The sequence below is a fragment of the Aaosphaeria arxii genome (assembly GCF_010015735.1).
Source record: "Aaosphaeria arxii CBS 175.79 unplaced genomic scaffold BU24scaffold_7, whole genome shotgun sequence".
Classification (NCBI taxonomy): Eukaryota; Fungi; Ascomycota; class Dothideomycetes; order Pleosporales; genus Aaosphaeria; species Aaosphaeria arxii.
In genome coordinates this window covers 1,556,573-1,571,230 of record NW_022983480.1, presented here as the reverse complement: position 1 = coordinate 1,571,230, position 14,658 = coordinate 1,556,573, and the positions used below count along the sequence as shown (strand labels likewise).

Below are 14,658 nucleotides of genomic sequence, written 5' to 3'. Positions count from 1 at the left end.
ATCATACCAAAGGGCATCCCAGGATGTATGTAAATTCATGGGCAAATCTCTTGGTACCGAAAGGCGTTCTAAAGTAACTCACCACGTTCAGCAATCTATTACGCCGGATTTTCAAGAACTCTGTTACACTGTGCCCTTGATATTGCCCTCTCACTGTCCTCTACCCTATACCTTGAACACCCAAACGTTCTTGAAACCCCTCAATAAATACTGTCCTTCCAAAAATATCTCTAGTCGCTTAAAGTTAGCAATGATTAACGCTAGAGGGTGCATGAGTTTTCTCCGGAATCAGAAATCGGAAGAAGCATCAATAATGATTAGACTGGGAATGCCGACATGTTCAGGTTTCCAAGGACGAATTTCTTTTGTACAACGAGTCCGAGTCCCCACGGCCGAACTTCTGACCTACGTCGTGCCATCTATCTATTAAACACATCCCTACGTACCACTCTTCGGCGGCAGATACTCCACGCCCTCGACCGTCGTCACCAGCGTGCCATTCGCCTCCAAGAAATTCCTCATCACATTGACCTCCGCATGCCACCCACCCGGGCCGCTCTTCTTCGTCGCCACGTATCCGTCCGGGCCCGTCTGGACAAGATCACTATACCAGTGCGTGCGGCTCACAAGCGGACTCAGCGTCTCCCTCGTGACATTCTCCCACCCATTAGTGAACTTCAGCCCATCGGTGGAGTAGTTATGGTAAACCGCCACGACCTGGTCCACGGATGTTGAGTTACCGCCAGCGATCAAACTGATATCCACAGACCCAGCAGCCGTGCCCTTTAGGACGTACTTCCCAGCGGGCAGTTCCTCGCGCGCGCGTATCGCGCCGCCAGGAACATACGGCGTACCCCACGGCACCACGTCCGACGCCTCGTCGACGCGTGCGCGCTTCAGCGGCTTTCTGCTCGACAGCCGGGCGAGCATGAGGCGGTAAGTGCGGCCGCCTGGTGCTTTAGAAGGGTAGCAAGGGAGCGGGTTCGCGCCGCCGCAGGACGGCGCGATGGTTTGGGCTTGCCAGTAGGCGATGGCGGTGCCGTCGGGGCTCCAGCGGGGGTCGGCCATGGCGTTCCATTCGGGGTCGTTGACGGCGTAGCTGCCGGGTATGCCGTTGGCGTTACCGTTAATCTTCTGGCCGTGGTAGGTGCCGCGGTCGCCGTGTTTGTCGAGGAGCCAGGGTTGGAAGAAGCGGCGGGGGCCGTTGTTGCGGACGCCGGTGGTGACGGGGGAGGTCACGATGTCGGTTATAGGGGGGATGTCGCGCAGACCCGCGAGGAACATGTGGCGGGTGGTTGCGCGGGTGTCGAGGATTACGAGCCATTCGTCGTCTGGGGAGACGTCGATGGGGTCGACGTACTCTGGGTGGTTTGTCAGGCGGTCGATGGTGCCGGTTTGTAGGTCAACGGAGAAGACGTCTGTGTTGCCTGATTCCCGAGGACTGCCAACGTACACGGCTTTCTTGCCTCTGCCGCTGAAGCCTCGTAGCTCGCCGACGGTGATGGCGGCAGGGTTCAAAGATAGCTCGTTCCCTTTGATTGATATAGGCGGAGTGCTGTCCGGGTTGAAGAGCACAGTGACATTGTGGACGTCGTAGCGGGGCGCAAGGGGCAGGCCGGAGGAGGGATTCTTGTTGAAGACCAGCCTGCCGAAGTAGGCGAACTGGCCTAGCTTTCCACCTGTGTTGGTGAACGAACTGAAGCCAATGTGCTTGCTATCCGGGTGGATGCGGAGTTCCCGCATAGCACCGCCTGCTGTGGACGAGCCCGGTGCCGTGGTCTCCCATCGAATGGGGTAGATGAAGGTGTTTTGTGGATTACAGCCGTCGCTGGCGAGGAGATGTTCTCCACAGTCGATCACGTTGTCGCCGACTAGAATTCGTTTTCCATCATCGAATGCTTGGGGATAATCCAGCATGGTGGACATGCCGACTCGATGTTCGCTGGGAATCCCACAGGTGACGCACTTCCAGGAGTCGCCGTTCGAGAATTTGCTGCCGTCGGTCTTGATCAAGATGACCTGTTCCCCGTTGTAAATGCTGGATGGATTCGGCGCGGCAGGAGCTCCAGTGAACGTCACCATGCTGATGACGTGTTTGTTGTCCGGCAGGAAGTCTCCAGAAGCCATGATGCCAACAGTCTCGGGACTCGATCCGCCACCCACTTGGGCGATACACCCGGTGCCGCGAGGATTGATTCTGGCATTGCATGCTCCTGGGGAACTGTCCGCTACTATGGGTGGGAGAGGGAGCTCAATAACCTCGATGGGTTCAGGCTTAGGAGGCGGCGGAATGAAGCCACTGCATGTTGAGAGAGTTGCAGCGGCAAGTGCCCATGTTTTCAACTGAGGCATAGCAGATCTGATGACGAATGGTTCGCAGTACTGGCAGAAGGAGGATGGATGTTGCGAAACCTTGCGTGCGGATACATATTCCAAGGATTCTTTCTAGCTCTTATACATGTCCCATGTACATCGTGTGATGCTCTTGCCTATCATAAGAGCTTCAATCTGCTGTGACCCATTCGGCGTGTTGTCCCCGTGGCGCAAACCTAGACCTTCGGTCTGCAAGGGGCAGTGTGAACGGGTTGGACACATCTGTACATTCTATCAGTAATTTTCTGTCAATTGTCCATGTAAAGATGCACAAGAAGTGTCCAACCTGGTCATGGCCGCTCCATGTGTATTAGAAGTAAAAGTATGCACGTTCGGAAATGCTGTCGGTTTACACTAGAGAATGCGGGGACCCCACACCCGCCATGTCGGAATACGACGCACAGTCCGCTTCTTGCTTCGAAATGTAAGCTCAGCTCCGCACTGTGCCCTGCTTTGTACTGGGTGTTAAATTTAACGTCCAACTGCTCGGTAGTGTGGTAGGTGTTTTTCAAAAACAAGCACGAGTCAAGCATCTATAACAGCAGTAAGCGGCCATTACTCCGCAAAGAGCTATGTAAATCTTACGCCACATAGAGTTAGGCATCACACGCCATGAATCAAGCCATTGCTTAGCCGGGTAGAGTTATACGCTATACGCGTACTCGTATCTCGTCGCATGTGTAACTCCGCTACAACCGGATGTCAAAGGCCACAAATCGATCTAGTTGAGAGGTTTAGTGCTGGGGCATGAGCCAGACCTCGCACTAAATGCCCTGTTCGAATGTGATAGTTCCCCAATGAATACGGGATCAAGCGAGGCACACATTTTCATGCCCACGAACAGGACAGGACAGGATCATAAGGAAATAGGGAAGTAGGTTCGGGTTTGCTTGCGAGTTCTCCGACATCCATTTCACGGGATAGATCATTAGCGGATGGAGACAATGCGGATAATCACGCGACTGTAATTAATTTTATTAGATGCACGGTGAAGATTTTGGCTTAGAGTTTCGTTCATGGTGTATATTGCACAATTGGGGGGCACTCCAATCATCACTCACAGCGATAGTTCTTCAACAAGATAATTTCAAATCCGGGAATTTAATCTGGCTACATTTAGACATAGATATAAGCAACATATGTATCCCATCTCACGTGCCCATACTCGACTGTCCAGATGATGAGCAACTCCATCTCACAGGGCCCACTCCCAAGCTACCAGTTTCCGAAACCAACGTGTGCAGTTCATAATCCAGATATTGTCACATATCCTTTTGACGGGACACGATATGGCGCTCATGCAACCTCCTTAGTCACAGGCTTGAAACCCATCTTGGTATCAGTGTCTACAGTTTCTTCATCATCGTCTTCGTGGGCTTTTGGCTTTTCTTCAAACACTACGGGTACCGTATGTTAGCACCAACAATGATTGAGAGGATACACACGCGATGACTTACAGTAAGCCAACTCTTCAAGAGTAGGGCCTTTAGTTTCCGGATACAGGAAGTAGACGGTAGCGAGCTCGACAAGAAGCCAGACCTGGAAACAATCAATTGAAGCACAAGCCAATCATTCAAAACAACACTTACACAGTAGAACAGATAAAACTTCCAGGCCAATGCATCAAGGCCGATGGGGTTGACAAACGCATTGAAAGCAGTACTGCCACGGACAAAGAATTGCAGAATCGCGATTCCCTTTGCGCGGTGCACGAAGGGGAAAATCTCCGTGATGTAAACGAAGAGCAGCGGTTGCATTATGTTATACGACGCGTTGTAGATGAAGATCATGGCTACCACCGCCACGGCTGCCGAGTGGCCACCCGTCATCGCGAAGTGCGCGCTGAGGCCGGTGATTGTAGCAAACACTACAGTCATGCAGCAGAATGAGGTAAGATACTGAACCCGTCTGCGGAGCACGCGTGTCACGAATGCGAAGGCTCCTGCGGTAATCATGCTCCAGCACTGCGGGAGAATCAGTCAGCGAGCGAGCAATCTTTGGAAAGCACAAGCACCTACCGAGAGGGAAAGATTGACAATGTTCTGTGTACGTTTGTCTTTGACTCCTACTGTGCTCAAGACTCGAGCAAGGTAGTAGGAAACAAGGCCGTTGCCAGACCATTGGGAGAAGACACCCATGCACATGGCAATGAGCAATCGCTTCCTGTTGCCGGTGGTCTGTAAGAGCTCGACCCAGCGCCTCTTGGAGTTGCTCAACTCCTGCCTCAGTTGTGCATCGATTTCCTCGAACTCGGCACGAACGAAGGCAGAATCGCGATCTCCCTCTCCGTGGTACTTTACCAGCACCTCGAAGGCCTCTTCATTGCGTTCCTTGAAAAGTAGCCATCTCGGCGACTCGGGTATGAACCAGACAAAGACTAGTTGGAGCACTGAAGGGGCGCATTGCAGCGCCGATGGGATTCGCCAAGCCCAGTTATTGGGTATCTTGTACGTGCCCAGTGTGACGCCAGCTGCCAGTATTGAACCAACAAACCAAGACACATTGAAGAGCCCCGAGATGACGGAACGTTCGCGAGGGTGTGAGAGTTCTGCTAAGAGTTGAGACGCGCCAGAGACAGCAAAGGGGATACCGGTTCCGAGAAGCAAGCGTGAGGCCAAAAACATTCCAACTGAATGCCGCAATGTCAGTTCATCCACTCTATCGGCATCGCACTTGATGCAACTCCAATAAGGAGAGTTGCTTACTATTGATCGAGCAGGTTTGCAGAATTGTACCAATGACAAGGATAATAGAACCAAGAGTGATGCTGTGCTTGCGTCCAATCCTATCAATCACATAAGGGACGAATGGTAAAACAATTAGACCCCCAAGATTGTAAGAAGCGCTGGTGACTCCTAGCAAAGCGCCTTTAGGATGTCCGAAATCTAAGAGTGAATGGTCAGTAGGTGAAATCGACATAGTATGTGGATAAAGTCTCACGATCTTGCCAGGGTTGAACAGCTTGGAGTCCATTAAGAACAGATCCATCGTATCCAGTGGTCATTTCGACTCCCATTGCAGCTGGAATGAGGCAAAAATACAGAAATCGAAGATTGGGTTTCTGGTACCATGGCGTTGTGTCCAAGGCCATGAGTCGGTTGACTTCCGACTGCTCGGCCGCGGCCGCTACATCAGCTTGCTTCGGCATAGTGAGAGCCTTTCGTAGACTGGATGGAAAGGATTATCAGAGACAATTAGTTTTGCAAGACTGGTGGAAGTGCTCTCCTCGAAGCAACTTCAGGCGGTAACTTTTGACATCTTATATATGATGCAGATACTAAGTAGTCATGAACCGTTTAGCGTAGATGCATCGAAAGCGTGTTGAAAAGCTTGGGGTGTTCGGATAGTTGAATTCGGCTTGTGCATTGGTTCGAGTCTAGATCTTCCAATCTGGGGAGGGCGGCACACACAGGGTAGTCATGAGTAGGTTAGGCATGTCTGCGCATTTTTATACAGAATACACAGGCGTATCTAACCTGTGTATAAAACTTCAATTTTATATACTTTTAAAGTAAAATAGTTTATTATATTTCTTACTAATCTGCATACTTTTGAAGGAGTTAATCTTGTAAATGGCTGTTTAAAAAAGTCTTCTTCATACCTAGCTTTTATTCTTGTCTCTACGGACATTTAGCGCTTGCGCTCGTAGGTCGGGACCCCAGGCCAAACCCGCGCACCTGGGGTTGCTAGTTCACGTCGGAAAACATGGCGGGATTGAGTGGATCTCCCATTACCATACATGCTTCGATGGTCGGTGCGGGATCACCCCAGAAAGCTTGCTCAAAGTATTCTTTCAAGGTTACTCTGGAGAACCACGCGATAGACTTATTCTACTTCAATAGAGTTTGGAACCTTGTGTTTCGGCCGCAACTGTCGGCTTTGGTCGGGGCTGTGGCTTGGGAAGCCTCATCTCCAGGCGTACTACTGGCACGCGATTGCTACTTGTTGACAGCTGCTTCTCCGGTGCCTTTACCCAATGCCTTTGTGGATAACCTATGATGCTTTTCTAGCACCGATGTGGGCTCTCGGGCGCTTTTTGCGCTTTCGAGTGTCGGTGGTGTGAATATCTCGGTCTTGTTCTGGTCACCCGCTTTCTTCTCCCTCATCCTCTTGATTACGAGCTTTCTAGAGTATGCTGTACTGGGTGGCTTGTATATCACCACAGCAAGTACGCGGTGGGTATAGAGCCAATAGAACAGTGTGCCATGCTCCATACTCCAGCAAACCCTTACCTAGACAGCTCCCCTGGCTATGTAAAAGTGACACGCATTTAGAGCCTTTCCTTGAAGGGCGCGGAAACCCCTGTTTACCTAGACGTTGTGGATGTCTCCTGGCTCTGCCGCCTTCGTTGTTATCGTCGTTTGCCCTCATTCAATAATCATTTCCAACGTCGAAATCCGGTTGGAAACGCTTGACTAGAGTGGCACCAGATGTTAGAACACTTTATGGAAGAAGAAACCAGCCTCAGAAACCTTTGATCTCCAATCCGTCTATTGTTCTTATTATTGGACAGGCAGATTTGGTGCATGTATCTGCTATACATAAAATGCGAGCGAGAACAGCTTCGAAGATGAACGGTTCCCGTGCAAATTGACTCCAACAGGTCCACACTTCTACCCCTGTCCGTTTGATCGTGCATTCAATAATGTCTTTTGATGTATTCCTCCAAATACTTTCGGTCCTGAAGGCTTGTTAGCAAAGCTGTCATGACCTTAGCCAGCATTTCGATCCTGATTAAGGCATTTCTGCCTGATCGGGCACTCCAGATATATTTGTCGAATTCGAAAGTACACAATTATTCTTTGCATCAAGGAAATGCAACAGGTCGCAAGTGCTCGTAGGGTATGATTGTCCGCTTTATCTTTAGTTCTAAATCAATTGACAGCAAATGACAGCATATATGTCTTTTAACAGGATAAGAGTACGACAAAGCTAATGATTCTGTCACCACAACCAGCATCCTAAAGAAAAGAGCAGCGTACTTTTCGGATTACCAAATATAGCTATGTGGTCACGGGCGTCATGCATCAATTCTCAAGGCCCATGGGCATGCGCTTGTATGCTCGCCCCGTTTACGTACTAGCGAAGTCCTATACCTAAATTTTAGCTACCCTCGGTAGCATCTATCCCCGCACGACAACAATGCACCCCATCTCAGCTGATGTCCATCTTCTTCAGAGGTTTCCTATCAGATTCTGCGCGCCAGTCTTTTGAGAAAAGATGAGGCCCCTGTCAGCTTGTATAGCATGTCGGTGAGTAGTTGTTCTATGCTGGGACGGACCTAACTTACATTCACAATTGAGCGATCGCCGGAAGAAATGCGACCGCTCCAGACCAGGTCTCAGTTGCAACTTCTGCCTCAAGAGAGGTCTCAAGTGCAGTGGATCTTTCGACAGCCCGGTCGCAGACTTGCATGTACCAACCAAAGAGTACGACGCTCTAGACAGCCGAGCGAAGCATGACCGCACCCGCCAAGTATCCTCCCTCGTCATCCCCGATGCAGTGCTTCGCGAGGAACTCGTTGAGCTCTATTTTCGTTATGTGCACATTGCATTCCATAACCTCTTCCACAAACAGACATTTCTTGAACGTGTAAGGGATAATTCAATTCCTAAAATATTGTTCTTTGGCGTCGTAAGCCTGTCTGCCCGGTTCTCAACGCACCCTATTTTCGCGTCTGTAGACCCATGGGATCGTGGCCGACCCTATCGAGAAGAGACCAAAAGACTGCTGGACTTGGAAAACACGTCTTTAGTGAGTATACAAGCCTGTATGCTGCTTGTGGCGAATGCTTCTGTAGAGGGGGACCCGAACACAGAATCTGTTTACCACACCATTGCCGCTCGGATGGCAAGCTTGCTGGACCTTCCAACCATGCCCACGAAATCGCTTTTAGAGCAGGAGATCAATAGAAGAGGTGAGATGAGTTTCCTCGTTCTAGTAATACAAACTAATTTGACTCCTTTCAGTGTGGTGGTCTATCATTGCGTCTGAGACATGGAGTTCCGCAATTCATTCACTTCCACGGTTATTGAAACCGCGCGACACCGTACCTCTACCCATGGCAGAGCACCAATTCTGTTCTCTAGACCCTGATGTTCCCATTCCACCTCTGGATTCACCTGCGTACGAAACAGTTGCTGGCTCGGGAGACAGACACTCTTTGCTCGCTCAGATGATACGCCTGAATCTACTGCTCTACGATATCATTCTACTCAATGCTCGCGTCGTTGCTGAGCAAGCCCAAGGCGCGGTCTCCCAGGGTTTGGATTCTAATTTAGTCCAGGATCTGCACAATTGGGTCAACAATCTACCACCATTATTGCAGTATTCTCAAGAAAACGTGGCTCATTGGGTCCAGTCAGGGCTGGGGTCCACGTTTCTCATCATGCACATCAACTACAATCATGCTGGGCAACTATTGTTCTACCAGCACCTTCATTCGGCCCAACAAGAGCAAGACGCCCTCGGGGCGTACAAAGCTCAAACCCTGGCACAGAAATGCAAGCAACATGCAACGGATCTGTGTGAGTTGATCTACCAAGCGAAACAACGACCAGAGACCGTAGTTCTCTATCCATTGGCTGGTCACATCCTCTCCCTAGCATCTACCATCCACATTCACACTCTGTTATTCGCAGTCGACGAAAGCGAAATCAGTTTAGCTAAGTTACGATTGGAACGAAACTTTGAAATAATATCGTCAATGAACAGGTACTGGCCCATGACTCACAAGACTGTCAAGCGGCTGCAGCACTTTCACAATGCCTGCTTGCGAAGCCAGGACGATTCATTCCGGCTGGATACATGGATGCTTCAATTTCTCCTGGGATTCACAAAGGACATGGAGGATAGGAATTCAGCGTGGTCTCAGGATCATTGCTCTAGAGAATTGGACCATCTAAGGAATCTACTGGAAATCTAATCGCGAACCCCTTTTTAGTCATTGGAGTCTGTCAATGATTGGACCGAAATTAATTTCCATTTCTTCGCAGTTTGAAGGTGTCTCGCAGATAGATTGCCGATCTCTTCGGAGTTCGTTTCAGCGTACCGCCCTCGAAGTCAACATGGACGACACCGAATTTCGGACCGTATCCAGCCGACCACTCTAAGAGACCTAATTAGCGACTGCGTTGGGATTGATCCTCAGGCTGTTAAACCAAGGAACTAAGGGGCAATCACTTACCAAAATTGTCCATGAGAGTCCAAACATAATAACCTGTGACTTGTACGCCATCTTCATATATGCTTCGGGAGATGGCATCAATATACAGCCCCAGGTATCTTTGGCGGAACGTATCGTCCACAGCGGCCTCCACACTATCCTCAGGACAAGGACATCCATTCTCCGTAACGATGATAGGCAGATGATAACGATTCCAGACCCAACGCAAGAGCTTCCTAAACCCTTCCGGCGCCACTCGCAACCACGGCATCTGAGACACAGGCCCGATTTCCGTACCGTCCGCATTCACCGCGCCTTCCTCGATATTCCCAGTCCAGTCGTCGTCAGCAGGCGGGCTAGTTAGAGCGCGCGCGTACTTCGTAGAGTAATGATTCATACCGTAAAATCCGTTCGAACGTGCTGTGTTGCGGAGTAGGGCTTTCTCCTCGTCGTTGAACGCTGGCAACCTGTCACCGAGGTAATCCCTCATCGATTGGGGATAATCAGTGCCCAGGAAGATGGGGTCGCCAAACCAGGCGATGAAGAATTCGAGCCTCGTGATGGCGGCCTGTTTATCCGCCTCGCTCTGTGAGTAGGGCTCGTAGAAGTGGCCGTTCAGGACGATAGAGACGGTACCATGCTGCTTCGACTTGAATTCTTTCGTGTAGAGCTGGACGACGGATGCGTGGGATATGATGAGGGTGTGGCCAACACGCCACGGGGCATGCTTGGTGTCGAAGCCGTCCTGGGCGCAGTGTCCGGGTGCCAATGTGCCGTTCAGATGGCCAAAGATAGATATAATATAAGGCTCGTTGAAGGTGGTCCATTGTTTGACTCTGTCGCCGAAGCGCTCGAAGCAAAGGCGTGCATAACGTAGGAAATCGGCGCAAAACTCGGCGGTGTCGAGGAAACCATTGTATCTGTCATATAATGCCTGGGGAGCATCCCAGTGGTATAGCGTAACTGAAGGCTCAATCTTGCGGATCAGTAATTGATCGATCAGATTATTGTAGAAAGCGATGCCTTCTTCATTGATTGGATCATCACGGCCGCCGAGGGGAATGATCCGCGACCACGACAGAGAGAAGCGATAGACATCAACGTTAAAGGAGCTCATTAGATCGATGTCTTCCGTCACACGGTTGTAGTGGTCGCAGGCAACATCGCCAGTCTGATTACTGGTCCGAGAGGGAGTCCGGTGTGTGTACTCATCCCAAATGGATGGTCCTTTGCCATGAGCTTTCGCACCTCCTTCGATCTGGTAAGCGGCTGTAGCTGTTCCCCATTTGAAGGAACTTGGTAGCGGAAGCTCCTCAGCAGGTAGGTCGTGGCCGCTCAATGGGTCGTATGTCGCACTCCCATTAGGGGCCTGGAACATGGATTCTTCAGCCATTCTGGTCACGAATCTCGAACAAGTTGAAAACAAAGAGTGAGGAAAAGAACAACGTCTTGTTTTCAACCTTCTGAAAACAAAATCTAGTCTTTAAGAACTACTGTAATCTCTGCTGTCTAATTGTAATCTAGTCCAGGCGACATGTTGTAGTCGCGAGAATAGCGCCATTGCATGGTCATGTCCTTTTTCCGACTTGTTTCCCGCCCTCCAACCTCGGAGCTAAATACGTATACGACGCAGGCAGCTGGCGCAAAAACGGTATGAAGACAGCTTAGCTATGTACTGTCCATAGTACGCATAAGTAACCGCGTCACCTTACTATTTGTAGTAAGTCACAATGTTTGCTGTAGCTTTTAGGGCCTGGTGCAATAGTCGCCTGTGTGCCCAATTACTGATCCGACTGTCTGTCCACCGTAAAGGTATACGGAGCACCAAGCCCAGGATGCAGCCAAACCTAACTTCCTGAGTTTCTCCAATATTGGGTACATCTATCAGAAATGCTATGCTTTCTATAAGCTTAGGTGCCTATCTTACATTTATGTACTTGAATTTTTATTTAAATTTTATCTTTAAAGTAATATTTATTTTAAGCAGAATTACTTTTTATTACCATACTCTTTGCATATTCACATCTTACAACACCAATACTTGAATTATTAACCCTTTCCAAGCCGTACAAGACCCTCATGAGTTTCAAACTATGTTCAAAGCGCCTTAGAAACATCACCAACCCTACAAAATATGTGTCCTCCGACCCATTTCTGCCTGGTAGAGTACGACCATGGCACTCAAGATTCAGCGAAGAACTGTGATATTGCCACTATTGCAAAACACGACAGATCTGTGAAGTGTATGGAAGAGGCGCAGAGATGTCCAGTCGCCGGCCGGACTGAGCAGAGAATGCACGACAGCAAGACACCTCAAGCAAACAGACGCGGCATTACCTGGAGCTGGAGCATAAAGCCGCCATATGACACTCTGATGGGATGGATTTAAGGCTTATGTCCAGCTCATCATACATTTCTTGAGACTCTTGGAGCGGACGATCTGCCACTGTCGTTGAAGATATCCTAAATGCAATATAAGGGCATGTTGATTTAAGTACCTTATTACTTGATATTTAGAAAAACAAATAACTAAACGTGAAAGACCTTAAAATATACAAACAAAAGATATCAGGAATACTTCCGGTTTTCCCACATGATAATAATATTGTCTTCCTCCTCCTCCTCCATGTGTGCTCTACCTAGGTATTTTCTTTGTAATGGTGCTCTTGTGTGTAAACACCTTTCAAAAGTTGTGTGCGTTATGACTGCGTTTCTTCCTGTTCATCCCCATCAAGATGTGCGTATATAGAGATAGGTGTGCGAACGAGTGAATGAGATAGAAAAGAAAAGAAGAGTGTGAGAGAAGGATGTCATAGGCGTAACAGAGCCGAGCCGCACGGGGAGGGAAGGTTGTAGGAATCTAGGTATTTTGAGATGCCTTTTCATTGTTATTCTATGCTTTCTCTTGATGGATGGCTATGTAGAGCATGAGATTCTAGCACGAGTGTAGGTATATATCCTTCGACATGTCTGCTCTCTTCTGGCTATGTTCTGCTAACTTAAGCAGTCTCCATGAAGCTTGGTGCTGCCGTACTGTGGCAGGAGTCTTACCAAGGTCTAAAGAACCGAAGACGACCCATTCGAAGCATCCAGTCATCCCTATGACAAACCCCATCATGGTATATCCCCCCTCCCTGGTTCTCAAGAATCAACCCCCCTATCCTTCTCCATCTCCCCGGCCAACCACTCCGCCTCAACCCTCATCTCCTCCTCACTCCTCGCCCTCCTACTCTTATCATCCACCTTCGGAAACCTGCCCCCCCTCTCCTCGAACTGCCTCCCCAGATCCCCCTCCTCCCCCTGCAGCAAATCATACACCGCGTCCGTGCCCCCCATCTCCTTCAAGTCGTCCCGCCGCCGCGGGATGACGTGCGCGTGCACATGCGGGACGCTCTGGCCCGCGTCCGCGCCGTCCTGCACCGCGATGTTGAGCGCCGACGCGGAGAACACGCGCTCGATGGTGCGGGACACGCGCTGCACGGTTTGGAAGAGGTCGGATACCTCCGCGGGGGTGAGGTCGGAGAGGCGGGGGACGGGGCGTAGGGGCGAGACGAGGACGTGGCCTGGGAGGAGGGGTTTGAGGTTCACGAGGGCGTAGGAGAGCGGAGTCGTGTGGAAGACCTGATGGGGGTGGGCGGTGTCAGTACGTGTTATGTTATTGTGTTATTATGTTATTGTGTGAGGTTGTTTGTTTATGGAGGTGAAGAGAGGTCGCACCTGATTGGTAACTATGAAAGTCCCGAATTTGATGACATCTTTGGTTAGCGGTGGCATAGCATTTGCTTTTTCCCGGGAGGGGGTAGGCTTGTCAGACTCAAGCTTTGTTCGAGAGATGTGGATGTGCTTGGTTGGGCTTGATGTTCGTGGTGGAGGTGGTGGTGAGAGCGTGATAGAGTGATACCGTGATGGCTTGCCGCCACTCTCTACTGTGTGCGGTGTGCACTGCACGCCTCCTACGTACGGGATTACGAAGCGCGAGTCGAGATGCTTACAGATACAGGGAGATGATGCAGGATCGGTTCGGAGGGGGATGGCGTACGGCACGGGAGGGAAGGGAAGGGAAAGGTACAAGTGTGAGGATGTACCTGAGGTTCAATTGGGTGGAGTGAATGTTGTCGTAATAGTGAATTGATAATGGGAAGTTCGGCGCTGATGGACCGGCGATCCGACTCGTCCGGCGCCGAACAAACTCCCCTTTCACACATCACACTACTACGAGTAACTACAACTTGATAGGAATAGGTTGCGAGTAGCAATTGTAGTCTTACCTACTCCTCAACTTACCTACTTGTATTTCGACCAAAGGAAGAGTCATTATTGGGCTACCCGCGCGCGCCGCCAGCTATATCCATGCCAAGAGATGCGGCTCGCCATACCTCGCCTGCACTTGATACAAGTACACCTATTAGGTACAAGGAGATGTAGAGTAACTATATATAAATATAGTATTACTAACCTTAATATATTTTTTAAAAAAAAAAATTTAAGTAATAATATATTTTATTAAGAATTATTTATATTAAAATAATAATGTAACGGGGTCGTCTGAGTGTAGACTTAGACACGTGACCTCGAAGGGGTTCTGTTGAGTAATGAGGGCCGTAGGCGTGGTATCGGTATACTGGTAGGGTTGAACGTCAATCAATCACTATTGTGTAAATGTGTTGCCAAAGATATCACAAGTAATCTTCCGTTAGGAAACTGGATGCAGAGAACTGTATCGTGGATTGACAATGAGGACCTATCTATGGGATATATTCTGCTTATATACATGAGTACGCTTGGCGGATTCGTTGGGGGTTCGTGGATTCGTGATGGACGAATCCACGAATCCACGAATCCGTCACGTGACCTCTGATCACGTGTCCATATTGTGGTCAGCCTCGTCTGCATAGAGCCTGTCCGCGTACTCCTGTTCCCAGAGGTCCTCCTCGTAGGATTCCTCGTCGCCCTCCGGCCACTCAGAATCGTCACTGTTCGGTTCATCCGTAACAAATAAAATTAAATAAAAAATTAAATAAAATACTAACGTGTTTCATAAGCGAGCTGGCACCCCAAGCGAGCTGGCACCTTTTCATGAGCGCCCCACCAGCGCGTCGATTGCGCGTAATGTCTCAACA

The 14,658-nt window shown here is 49.6% G+C and overlaps 5 protein-coding genes across 5 annotated transcripts; 1 reads left to right on the top strand and 4 right to left on the bottom strand.

Annotated features, from left to right (window-relative positions):
• Positions 1-386: 386 nt before the first annotated feature.
• On the bottom strand, positions 387-2,283 carry BU24DRAFT_374872 (uncharacterized protein). Its single transcript, XM_033524577.1, has one exon. It carries the CDS (start codon positions 2,125-2,127, stop codon positions 439-441), a length of 1,689 nt encoding a protein of 562 aa, XP_033381314.1. The 5' UTR covers positions 2,128-2,283; the 3' UTR covers positions 387-438.
• Positions 2,284-3,786: 1,503 nt separating this feature from the next.
• BU24DRAFT_396233 (MFS transporter) lies at positions 3,787-5,521 on the bottom strand (the record flags this gene model as incomplete). The annotated part of the gene is made up of 5 exons (XM_033525293.1): positions 3,787-3,912; positions 3,963-4,337; positions 4,392-5,002; positions 5,079-5,258; positions 5,314-5,521. The coding sequence occupies 5 exons, from the start codon at positions 5,519-5,521 to the stop codon at positions 3,787-3,789; spliced, it is 1,500 nt and encodes a 499-aa protein (XP_033381313.1).
• Positions 5,522-7,565: 2,044 nt separating this feature from the next.
• BU24DRAFT_262237 (uncharacterized protein) lies at positions 7,566-9,425 on the top strand. The gene is made up of 3 exons (XM_033522510.1): positions 7,566-7,625; positions 7,690-8,290; positions 8,343-9,425. The coding sequence occupies exons 1-3, from the start codon at positions 7,620-7,622 to the stop codon at positions 9,296-9,298; spliced, it is 1,563 nt and encodes a 520-aa protein (XP_033381312.1). The 5' UTR covers positions 7,566-7,619; the 3' UTR covers positions 9,299-9,425.
• Positions 9,426-9,551: 126 nt separating this feature from the next.
• On the bottom strand, positions 9,552-10,916 carry BU24DRAFT_351620 (glycoside hydrolase family 1 protein; the record flags this gene model as incomplete). Its single annotated transcript, XM_033523701.1, has 1 exon — positions 9,552-10,916. One exon carries the CDS (start codon positions 10,914-10,916, stop codon positions 9,552-9,554), a length of 1,365 nt encoding a protein of 454 aa, XP_033381311.1.
• Positions 10,917-12,222: 1,306 nt separating this feature from the next.
• BU24DRAFT_453263 (HIT-like protein) lies at positions 12,223-13,945 on the bottom strand. Its single transcript, XM_033531251.1, has 3 exons — positions 13,823-13,945; positions 13,256-13,491; positions 12,223-13,159 (listed from the first exon to the last, which is right to left on the bottom strand). The coding sequence occupies exons 1-3, from the start codon at positions 13,851-13,853 to the stop codon at positions 12,680-12,682; spliced, it is 747 nt and encodes a 248-aa protein (XP_033381310.1). The 5' UTR covers positions 13,854-13,945; the 3' UTR covers positions 12,223-12,679.
• Between the last annotated feature and the right edge of the window lie 713 nt (positions 13,946-14,658).

Coding starts and splice junctions, on each gene's coding strand:
- BU24DRAFT_374872 (XM_033524577.1), bottom strand. CDS start 2,127: ATGGCTTCTGGAGACTTCCTGCCGGACAACAAACACGTCATCAGCATG.
- BU24DRAFT_262237 (XM_033522510.1), top strand. Junction 8,291..8,342: donor GCAGGAGATCAATAGAAGAG/GTGAGATGAGTT, acceptor GACTCCTTTCAG/TGTGGTGGTCTATCATTGCG.
- BU24DRAFT_453263 (XM_033531251.1), bottom strand. CDS start 13,853: ATGACTCTTCCTTTGGTCGAAATACAAGTAG. Junction 13,492..13,822: donor TTTGGTCGAAATACAAGTAG/GTAAGTTGAGGA, acceptor TCCCGTACGTAG/GAGGCGTGCAGTGCACACCG. Junction 13,160..13,255: donor CTTTCATAGTTACCAATCAG/GTGCGACCTCTC, acceptor CACCCCCATCAG/GTCTTCCACACGACTCCGCT.